Source organism: Uranotaenia lowii, chromosome 3 (assembly GCF_029784155.1).
Source record: "Uranotaenia lowii strain MFRU-FL chromosome 3, ASM2978415v1, whole genome shotgun sequence".
Lineage (NCBI taxonomy): Eukaryota > Metazoa > Arthropoda > Insecta > Diptera > Culicidae > Uranotaenia > Uranotaenia lowii.
The window spans coordinates 298,462,911-298,474,313 of record NC_073693.1 but is presented as its reverse complement, the minus strand read 5'-3'; the positions used below and the strand labels follow the sequence as shown (position 1 = coordinate 298,474,313).

Sequence of the window (11,403 nt, the reverse complement as noted above, 5' to 3'; positions counted from 1 at the left end):
TAATAAACAAATTGTTGTGTATTCGTTTTTTATATCTTTGGTATTTAAACAGGATTCGGAATTGAAGCAGCTAGCTAGGATGGCCAAGAAGGCAACCCAAATGCCAATTTCGCGAGAATTTTTTGTGTTTATTCAAGTGATGTGAAGTGCTAAAAGTGTTAGGTCAAAGGTGAAAATAAAAAAGGGCACCTTTATTTGAATAAAATAAAATTCTCCTGCAAAATCCACATAGTTTTTATTTAAAAGATACAAAAAAAAACTTACTACCTTCATATTTCGATGAAATCTACGTGCATCTCATGTAGACGGGCGAATCCCTTTTCACATTCGATCAACTTTATTTTTACGTACAACTCATTTTCATGGTTGCAAAAATCCATATACATTTTCACGTAGCGTTCACGTGAAGAATTTTTTCGGTGCACATTTTCTGGATAAAACATTAAAACGAAGAAGCTCGAAACGGCAGGAAAATTTGATTCCAAAAGTTTTTTTTTATTTGCTTGTTCCGCTATAGGGGACGGCTGAGACAAAATTTTTTTAACTAAAGTGTTTTCCTTAACCTGAATTAATGGAATTAATAGTTCGTAACTGACTATGGGCTACGTTCAAGTTAATAAATTACAAATTAATCCAAGGAATATTTGAAGAAGGTAGTGCCAAGGCAGTCCTGCTCTAGTATTGGTACAAACTGTGACGTCATAATCATAATCAAATTTAAATAGTGAGATGAGTCACCCCTAGCATAAGCTAACCAAACCCAAAATAGAACAACACAAAAATGTAATTTTACAAAAAGTTTATCGTCACTGAATAAAGAAACTATTACAATTTCAACTTTCTTTTTTGTAGGAACCTATTGTTATTGTGGGTCGTGCTTATCCAGTTATGGACAACCCAGGGACAGTCATACGTGTGCACAGTACAACCCGGTGGGTCCGGAACTGATGGCGAAGACCATTGCGTGTTCCGGGGAGTTTTCTACAACCGTACCACTGCCAATGTTCAGTTTGCTGCCCCAGAGAACAGTCCTAAGCCGATCACCCACATCAGCTTTGAAGACAGTAATATACAGCAAATTCCGCCGGAATTTGTAGCTGAATTTGGGAAATACTTGAAGGTTTTGCGCGTCGAAAACTGTCGACTGCGATCGGTTGTGGTTACCGAGAGGCTGGAAAACTTGTACGCCAAAAACAACCGAATCGATAAAGTTATCCTTCAACAGGAAGGGGCGTCATCGGTTTTGTCGGTGCTGGACCTAGATGGTAACAATTTGAAAGATGTTAAAAACATAACTAAACTTAAAAATTTGAAAATACTTAATCTGAGTTCCAATAGTCAGTTAGTACCGGATAACACTTTTGACTTTTCGACTCTAGCTGGCTTAAACAAATTACAAGAGCTTAGTTTAGCTAACTTGGGCATAAACTATCTGCAAAATACCCGAAAAACGGAATTCCGCTCCATAGAGCTCCTGGATCTGTCCAGCAACAGACTGTTAAACTCGGATCTTCGAATCGATTCGTTCAATGTGTTCAAAAGCTTACATACTATTAAATTCAACGACAATTTTATGGACTCAATCGATTACATGGATTTCCTGGACATAAATCTTAAAACGGTTTACCTCAACGGGAACGATTTCGAGTGTCAAACGGTCAAACCCATGCTTGACTATCTTCGAGAAAACAACATTGAAACGCCAGCCGATCGAGTCAAACCGTGTGCTCCCCGGAAGGAAGAGGAAGGGTTCTGTTGTAATGTTAACATAAATTATGACCCAAGACCACAGCAGCCTCCTGCAGAGGAAGATGTAGGATCGATTGCGTCTGACCCAGTCGAGGAAAGGGATCAAGATAGACGACCTCCTGCGACTCCTACCCAAACACCACCAACTGAACCGGCTGCGGAATCAGGCACCGATAAAACCAATCCCATCGGTTGGATCATCGGAGTTGGAGCGGTTGCGGCCATCCTGGCTGCAGCTGGAATCGGGTTTGGTATCTACAAAGTCCGTTCTAAACGACCGCCCGGTACGATGCCCTGTAACCAGGATGAGCTTTAAGCAGTTGAAGAAGTTGGAAAAAAGTTCATTTCGCTTTCACAGATTTCGATACTCTTATGCCTAAACGAACTCTTATTCTTCCTTCAACCCATCGTACCGTTATTTGCCATAAAAAAGTAATTCTGATATTTTCAACCTTTTTTTTTTTTCAAATGATGTACAACTTTTTCAGTGGTAAAACAGATAAGGTACACCGGGGCAAGTGCAAACGGATTTCAACATAGTTTAACTTTCACATGTCCTAGAAAAATATGTATATTTTCAAAAATTATCAATAATCGTACCGTTGATAATGCCTTAATAAAAACCATCTACAGATAGATTAGATAAGGAAACATGGAAAGTATTGAAAATTTCTTGCACGCACCGTATCTAACATTAACATGGGCACCCTCCCTACTAACCTAGTAAAATGAAATCATTCGGCACAGAAAAACTTGTAAAAGTAAATTAAAAAGCCTTTAGTAAACTAGTTGTAGTAAACAAAAAAAAATCATCAGAAAAAAATTGAATGTTTGCACTTGCCCCGGTGTACCTTACTTAAATGAGTGGGGGGCAATTTGAGATATCATGAGTTAATAAGCTAAAATCTCATTTTGAGGGAAACCACAATTACTGCGAAGAATATGGAGTATTTCTTTTTTTTTCCTGTTGGGGAGAGAGTCCACTGCGACCATTAAGTTGATCTATTGTGGTTTACCCCGCGTTATTATTTTTACTTTGCTATGCTACTTGACACCCCTGCACTATTGGTTGAAGTTGCAGTTGTTTACCGGTAGCACTACGAGCACACACATCACTAGGTTGGATCTCCAAGTGCAATCTAAGTTCCCTTGAAAAGATCCATCCACATGCATGTGCTGCATCATTGGGGCTTACAATTCCAAGGTATTCACGGCTAGCATTTCACTAATGCTAAAACCGCCAACCTTCATCATACTATGTGTGCCAGGTTATGTCACGACCGGGATTCGATCTCATGAACGTTGGCTTAGAAGACAAGTATGCTATCCTCTAGGCCACGATCTGCTGGCATGATGGAGTATACTACCTACTTTCCCTAAAATAAAATTATTGGAAAACTCGGAAAGTTTGGGAAGGGTCCAAAAGTAGGACACTTTCGGCCATAATGTTCATTTTTAGTCCTGACATCACCAAAAGTTTTTATCGATATCGATTCTAATCAATCAACTCAGGTAAGAATCTTCATTAGGTCATATAGAACCTAACATTTTTTGTCAGCTTTATGCCAATTGACTACAAATAAATACAAAAAAAGTTATAACTATTGTAGTACTGCTGCCAGTGCTGAATGGGAGTGAAGTTGTTCAAGATAATCATAACAGAAATTTTTAATGTTTTTTGAACAGTTTGTTGAATTTTTTTTGAAAAGTCAAACTTTTTATAGGTATTTTCAAAAGGGGTAAAGTGGGCCTACTTACTGTAAAAGTCAGATAACCTAGTATTCTAAAGACCTTGGGTATTTTAGATCTAGGTCCAATAAAAGGAACCAGAGCAGTATCCAAAAAGGAACAGAAGGTTCAAAGTTCGATCATCCTTATCTTTGTAAATCAATAAATAACGGAAAAACCCACGTTCAAAAATTTTTTTTTTTTTTTTTTTTTTTTTTTTTTTTTTTTTTTTTTTTTTTTTTTTTTTATTCATCAGTTTATTGTCGTTTAGTATAACTTAACTTATGTACAAATATCAATACATTTTAGATTGTCAAATGAAAATCTAATGCATTTAAATCTACGTTGAAACTGCAGTCATTTACAAAAAGAATGAATTTTGCTAATAATTTCAAAATTTCTATGCGTTTTGACCGCCCTATTCTGTCCAGCATCGGCGAGCACAAATCATTCACTAAAATTGGTTGATGACCATCGAACAGCAGGTTGATTTTTTGTTGAAGCAAGTGCGCACCGGCTCTTACTCGTTGACAGCAGAAAAATTTGTGAGCTATTGTTTCCACCTCGCCACAATACTCACAGTTTTCGTTGGGTACTCGTTGCAGTGTGCATAGCAGTTTACGATGAACTGTCTTTTCGTTTGTCCAAATGTACAACAGAGATCTCACGCTCGAGGAGAGTTGAGGCGATGAAATATTGCCCCATATGCGTTTCCAATTGAGGGCTGGCTGGTTTCTTTCCACGCGAGGTTGATCTGTTTGATCAAGCAAACAGTTGTGCAGACTTTCTGCCGACGGGTTTTGTATAATCTGGCTTGGTAGTTGGGAGTGACTATTTAAAATCAATTTCAAACACGGAAGATCTGGAGGATGATGTGGGTTGTTAATCTGTGCCTGTTGTATCCAGGTCTGATAAAACGGCATACAATCCGCTTCAAGAAGATGTCTGTTTATCAGCATTGCCTTCGTTTTCAGAGCAGGCAGATGTAGCCCTAATCCACCGTTTCTTTTTGCTCGCGCTAGTTGTTGCATCGGTACACGTGCGACAATGCCTCGCCATATGAAGCTTCCCATCGTAGCCGTCAGTTTGCTAGTATGAACAGTCGAAAAAAATCACGTTCAAAACAAACCCAAACATGAAACATTGATAGGATGTGATAACATGGCAGTATAAAAAAAAATGTTTTCCTTCTCTAGGCAAGCAAAATGAATTCCTTTGCGAAAAGGTATCAGTTTTAGACGACTACCAACTTGAATTAAAAGTGGATTTTGTAAATAAGAAAATACTATTCGCCATTTTCTACTGCGATACCTACCTGTAAGAACTTAATTGAAAGATTAATGGCATTACGGTGAAGTATTGAACTCTAATGGGGAGAATGTCAAATGAAAGTAATGAAAATTATAGACGCGTAGATTAGATAAGGAAGCATGAAATGTATTGAAAATGAGCCAATAGCGTGTTATGAGAAAACCGCACCCGTATTATTGTCTAGAAGAAGCAAAGTGATATGCCGATTTATAGAGTTTGTTTTGATTAGGTCGTATGAGCCACTTGATGTGTTTCGAGAAAATCGCGGTCGAAGTTTTGAACCATGTTTTAAATTTTCAATTAAAGGATATTGCTCGAAAATACTTGGACCTTCGGTATTCAATTCAAAGATAGAAGAAGAACGCGCTGTACTAATTAAAAAAGCATTAGTAAAGTCCTTGGTAGTGCAAAAGTACTTGCGACCATTTGCATTACTTAAGTGGCGTTAACGTCTTTTTGTAATTTGATCAGTTTTTTCTTTAAAATTGATTGATTCGATATAACTCTACGCTATTTCATTAGAAATAACTTAAGGAACGCTTAAACTAATAGTATACGATGAAGTCATACCTGAAAGTAACTCATTGTAGTGGGAATTCATACAGGTTGCAAGTAACATGGCTCAATGTTATCCGAAATCGTTGCTGGATGGGACTGTATACTAGGAATTTGACTCGATATAGCTGGCCACTGCTTGTCATTCCGCCGACTGATAATCGCGTGCGTAATATGTATCCATTGCGAGCACCTTTTTTTATATGAAAATACAGAAAACTTATTTTTCACACACGCTAACTTTTGGCTACCCCTTAAAGGCGTAAAATTGACCCGTTATTGAGAACCTCCACGATCTGTCAAATAACGGGTCATTTTGTCGGGTCAATATTACCCCTTATTTAGAAAAGCTCGAGTCCGCTTCAAAGGGGTAGTTTCAGATGTTGTTACATTCATAACGTTGTCATTTGTCCGGTAAATTAGCAGCGATGAGAAAAATTGTAAGTAATTGATTGAATAAATATTTGTATTCTTTCCTTTTTGGAATTACAATGTATTAATCTTATTATTTCAGAGCTGGGCAGTTCCAGATGAGCGCGACGAAAATAGGCCTCTGATTGAAGGTCGATTCGCATAGAAGGGGAAAATTTAAATTTTCAAATAATTTGAAATTATTTTCGTCATTTAAATAAACCAAATGAAACTTATGATATCTTGTTGTGATTTATTCCCCAGCATTCATTTCCGATAAGCAGCTCCTAAAATTTCCACCACAAGAAGCCTTTCAAATAAGGGGTAATCATCTGCCATAAGCATTTGGAATAAGGGGTAATTTTCATCCGCTGAAGCGTTATCAGGCTGAGTACCCCTTAAAGGGTACAGGGGCTTTATCCGGAAAAAGGAGTTCTCCCAGTCTTATTGAATAACGGGTCAAAAGTATTCGTTAAGGGGTAGCCAAAAGTTAGCGTGCACAGCCACAAGTAACACCTATAATTGTACTTACCCGGCGAAAAAATCATCCTATGGATCATAATAGTTCCAAACGATCCAGCAAACGATTTTCTTTTGATGTTCTAAACTTTAACATCAAAATTCAGCACTCCAAGGAAAATTTGGTAAGAATGCACAAGGACGCATAAACCATCCGCCGAACTGATATTTTGCGTCGTTTGTTTTGCACGACAAACCAGTGCAGTGCAAAACGTCGCAAAAAACAAATTGCACTTCAAAATGAGAAAGTAATCATACGTCCTAAATTCAAACCATTTTGTAGAATTTATTCATTGATCAAATGAAACTAAGTTTTTTTCCAAGATAGATTACATGTTTATCAATCGTTTGCAGCCAATAACTCAATTTTGTTTACATTGGCTCATACGACGTAATCAAAACAAACTCTAGATTTGATCTTATCATAATCGTGTTGTCGATAAGTGCTATTCACTTCAACTTCCAATCGACTTGTTCTTCATTAGCATTTTGACTTGATGCACTTTTTCGATTCAACAACCATCATGAAAAAATTCCGACAGACACCGATTTGACGATTAGATTCAGTCACAATTTTGTGGGGATTTTTCAAATCAGCATTTGCCTCTTGTAGAACATGCTTTAGCTGGAACTTGAAGATCAACGTTGAATTGTCCACTTGGTCAATTTTGAAGCTTGTTAAGATTAACCTCGAAATCACGAACTTCGGATGAACTAACACCTTAACCGCAGGTTATTTCTTGAAATTTATTTTATTCCTAGCAATTAAATTAGAGCTCGTTCCGTCCCTAGACTGTACAGTATTTTCGGTTCCAAAAATGTTTGCTTTTCTAAAATAAAACTTCAAGCCTACCGAGAAGAGTACAACAATCAATCGTAAATAATTAATCGAAAGAAAAACTAAAACCCCTTCAATCTAAGGACTGCGAAGTCGTTCCCGGCGTTTCGGAGACCCGGCCGGCCGGCTGGAACGACTGTCCTCCAGTGATCGGTCACGAGATCGGCGCCGTCGACTGTCGGAAGATCGTTCGGAGTGGTACTTGTGCTGTCTCCGATTCCGTCTGCTGTCGTTGCTTGGACTGCGCTCCCGTACTCGTTCCAGTTTTCGTTCGTTCGGCGACGGAGAATGGAGAGGTTCTTCGCGACGGGTTTTAGTTCTGTTATGCTTCTCGTTTGCTTGTGGAGACGTTGATCGGGAAGCTTTTTTGCTGCGATGTCTCTTCTTACTCGCAGATGGAGACTTGGAACGCGATTTGCTCAACGACGGAGACCGGCTTCGGGATGGACGTTTCGATGCCGAAACGGATCGGGATTTGCGGGAACGATTGTTGTGGTTGGTTTCTTCGGGGACAGATTCTGTGGAAGTGTTATTACGGATGCTGTTTTCTTCGGCTTCCTTCAGTTTTCTATCCTCTTCCTCTTGTTGCTTTCTCAAGTGCTCCCGAACTTCTTCCTCGATCTCTTTGGCACTTTTAACCAATTTGTCTGTCTGCAGAACGATGCGATGCTTGCGGAAGGATTCTGGGATTGTTTCGTCTTCCGGTTCCCTTGAATGAGTTTTACGTTGATAGGTTCGATGCTTACGAGGAGACTCGCTTGGTTTTTCTTCTTCCGGTACTTTGGAATCTGACTTTCTATGGTGGGTTCGATTATCGGTTCTGGACCTGTGCCGATGCCGAGATCTTGAACGGGACCTTGATCTTGATTTTGTCTTTGAATCTCTGAGTGTGGAAGCAAGGTTCTTCGAGGTCGGTTTAGACATTTGAATAGGTTTCTTGGATTTAGAATCAGAGCGTCGAGACCGAGACCGGGTGCGAGATCTGGTTCTAGAGCGTGTACGTCGCGAAGATCTGGATCTGGAGGAGCGCGATCGTTTTGATCGGGAACGCCGTGAGCGACTCGAACGACTACGACTTCTGGAACTTCTAGAACGTGATCGACTCCGATAGCTTCTGCTGCGCGATCTTCTGCGACGTGACCTCGATCGGGACCTGGACCGAGATCTTGAATAGCTACGGCTTCTTGAGCGATCTCGCTCTCGCTCGCGGTCGCGATAGTCATAATTTCCGTAATCATCCCTATCTCCATAAGAGCCATAGCCTCGGCCACGATAAGCCCCACGACCCCGTCCGGAACGTGGAAATCTACCGCCACCACGAACTGAAGAACCCCGATAACCGCTATACGCTAAAGCATTGGCGTAGTATCCAGCCCGTTGGGCGTAGAAAGGATCGTACGCATAATGATAACCCATAGACGCCCAGTCAAAACCTGGATACATGCCGGGATAAGCACCAGGCGGCATAGCGGGTGGCATCGGAGGATATGTCGGTACCGCAGCAGCATCTTCGTTTCCTTTTGTTGCTTCCTCTTCGTCAGAACCTGAGTCTAGATCCGAATCACTCAGATCGGAACCAGCCTTTTTAGTTCTCTTCTTCTTTACCTTCACATCCATTGGATCGTTCAAAATGCTGTCATCGGAGCTAATGGTGTTGATACTTGGCGATCGAGATCGCTCTTCCGGACTACGATCGGCATTGCCCAAGAAATTTTTCAACAAGTTACCATCCTTTACCTGCTTAACCTTTTGACGCACTTTTTCAATTTCTTTTTCCTGCGCTGCTATCAACTTTTCAGCTTTTTTGCTAGATGATGAAGTGCTCGATGTCTTCTCTGCCCTAATGGTTTGAGTCTTTAGCAAAGATTGCTTCACCTGTAGTTATATTATCTGTAAATAAAACGTCTTTCAACCTAAATTCTAGTCAATTATATACCTTCATCCTTTCGAAAAGGGCATCCAATAAACGGATACTCTCCAACTTTCGCTGAGTTTCCATCAGCCGCCGCTCTTCCGCCATAATTTTGAGACTTATCTCATCCGATTCCTTCTGGCGCAGCTTCATCAGGTGTTTCTCCTTCCGCTTCTGTTCCCGCTGTATTCGCTTTAGCTCGTCCGCCTTCCGCAGCTCCTCCTGTCGCTTTCTGTGAAGTATAACAACATTGGAAGCCTTACAGAACAATCCACTCCAACGAGTGACGTAATGTTGATGGCGCGGCACCGAAAAGGATCCTTTCTCGTGCTCTCTCCCACAGTTGCAGATGGGAGCACCATTACGAATTGTTCACTAATCACTGCACTTGATAGATTATACTTTTTATTGGGTTAAACTATCATTAAAATGCGCAGCTGTTGACGTAATAACTGTCGCTAGTGGAAATAGGATTAAGAGCAAAAGGTGATCGAAACTTCCGTTCCCAACGAAGAAGAATCTCGGGAGGAAGTCAAGACATCTGGTGCTCCTGGAAAAATATTATTAAAAAGAAATCTCACAGCAAAGAACGGAAGTTCGGTAAGGAAAATTATAAAGCCACAATCGAATAGAGACATAAATATAAACATGACACTACACAAGTGCGTTTCGAACCTCTCGCGTTCCTTCTTGGCTTCCTCCTCGGCCAGGCGTTTCTTCTCGGCCTCTTCCTTCTCCCGGTCGTTGGCGATCAGCCGGTCCCGGACCACCTTTCGCTTCTTGATGGACGAGTCGCTCAGGTGTTTGGTGCGATCGAAGTCGACCGTTATATTGATGGCCAGACTTTTGTCTCCCTCCTTGCGCACCAGCTTCATGCCCCGAAATTCGTCCATCGCCTTCACGAACCCAACGTACTCGCAGAACTGCACGTACCTGTTGTGTTTGGATGACATCGAGGGGTTATATTGCAAGTTATTATGTGCGGAAATGAGTCAAAGCATTTATATAATCATAAATCAGAATATCTAGAAAATTATCTCGTTTTTTTTTAAGTTGGGGCCTCGATTAGCTTTCAGATTCAAGACATGAAACCTGAGATATAAGACCTAAGATCTGATATTTTAAACATGAGATCTGAGACCTCGGACTCAGTAGGGTCTTGAGGCCAAAAAACTTAACACCTAAAAAATGAATACATGAGACCTGTGACATGACACATTAGACATGAGAGCTGTGACGTGAGATATATCTCAGGTCTTCGGTATCATTTTTTTAAATCGTAGATCTCGGGTCTCAGATCTCATTTCTCCAGTTTGTAGGTGTCGGTATCAGATCTCATGTCTCAGTTCTCCAGTTTTCATGTATCAAGTCTCAGATCTTAGGTCGCATCGCACTCGCTTCAGGGGTTTGTCAATTCGGTTTGTTTACCGGAACATGAACTTTTATATTCAGATTCAGGATTTCGACATTTGACCCGAGGATCACTTTGAATTATCGAGATTCCTCAAATGCTTATGTTGCGCTTCCTGAGATTCTTTAATTAACATTCTTATCGGCAACAAAGCGATCGAGATAGTTTTAGATCGAAAAAGTTCCAACATCTTACCCTTCGAAGTACATTTCCTGATCGAAGCTAAACTTCTGCAACCCGGACATGTGCGATTTCATCTGCCCTCGATACGGATCACATATGGGAATGTCCACGCAGCGAACGTCCCCAAACTTTTCAAAGATACGCTTGAAGATGCTCTCGCTTGGCTTGGCGCTGTCATCGTTTTCCTGGTGCCGCGGACAGAACCACTTAATCGGAAGATTGGCGAAGTGTATCGTATCTGGTCGCTCTCCGGCCTTCATCTCGTCCATGTTCCGAGCATCGCGAAAGAACGAATCCCAATCGTGGCGCGTTGGGAAATCGTCTTTCGCTTCCGAGGCCCGCAGCTTCACCGATTCGGAAAAACCGGCCAACCGAATCGGACGCCCGTCCAGCCTACCCAGAACGTGTCGTATTTTGCTCCGGTCTTCCAGCTCTCCCTCGAACCGGATGAACCCGACCGTGCTCTTGGAAACCTGGGACAAAGAACGAACCTTTGAAGAATAAAAACTCGAAAATCGACTCAAATATCGCCTCCGATTCTTACCTTCAGCACCGAAAACCTTTCCGGTAGGATCATCTGACGCATCTTTTCCATGACCTCATAGTTGGAGATGGTTTTGCCGGTGATAGCATTCGGCAGGGCCACCGAAATGTTGAACTTGGCAGACGGTTTGAGGTACAGGCTATGCGGCAAGTACAATGGCACACAATCGCTAACATCTTGTATTGTCTGTATCATTGTTATGGTTTGTGATTCAAATTTCAAGCAACAAAAATCATCAGCAA

At 41.0% G+C, this 11,403-nt stretch overlaps 2 protein-coding genes across 2 annotated transcripts; one reads left to right on the top strand and one right to left on the bottom strand.

Moving 5' to 3' along the window:
* Positions 1 to 433: 433 nt before the first annotated feature.
* LOC129757565 (P-granule-associated novel protein 1-like) lies at positions 434 to 3,664 on the top strand. Its single transcript, XM_055754840.1, has 2 exons — positions 434 to 783; positions 853 to 3,664. Coding segments are annotated over exons 1-2 (1,215 nt in total). The 5' UTR covers positions 434 to 781; the 3' UTR covers positions 2,066 to 3,664.
* Positions 3,665 to 7,006: 3,342 nt separating this feature from the next.
* Positions 7,007 to 11,397, bottom strand: LOC129757560 (A-kinase anchor protein 17A). Its single transcript, XM_055754836.1, has 5 exons — positions 11,162 to 11,397; positions 10,630 to 11,108; positions 9,699 to 9,956; positions 9,048 to 9,255; positions 7,007 to 8,986 (listed from the first exon to the last, which is right to left on the bottom strand). The coding sequence occupies exons 1-5, from the start codon at positions 11,354 to 11,356 to the stop codon at positions 7,190 to 7,192; spliced, it is 2,937 nt and encodes a 978-aa protein (XP_055610811.1). The 5' UTR covers positions 11,357 to 11,397; the 3' UTR covers positions 7,007 to 7,189.
* Between the last annotated feature and the right edge of the window lie 6 nt (positions 11,398 to 11,403).

Excerpts from the sequence above, each read along its gene's own strand:
- LOC129757560 (XM_055754836.1), bottom strand. The coding sequence starts at position 11,356 with ATGATACAGACAATACAAGATGTTAGCGATTGTGTGCCATTGTACTTG. Across the intron at positions 9,256-9,698 it reads GCCAAGAAGGAACGCGAGAG|AAAGCGACAGGAGGAGCTGC; the intron begins GTTCGAAACGCA and ends TATACTTCACAG. Across the intron at positions 8,987-9,047 it reads CCCTTTTCGAAAGGATGAAG|GTGAAGCAATCTTTGCTAAA; the intron begins GTATATAATTGA and ends ATATAACTACAG.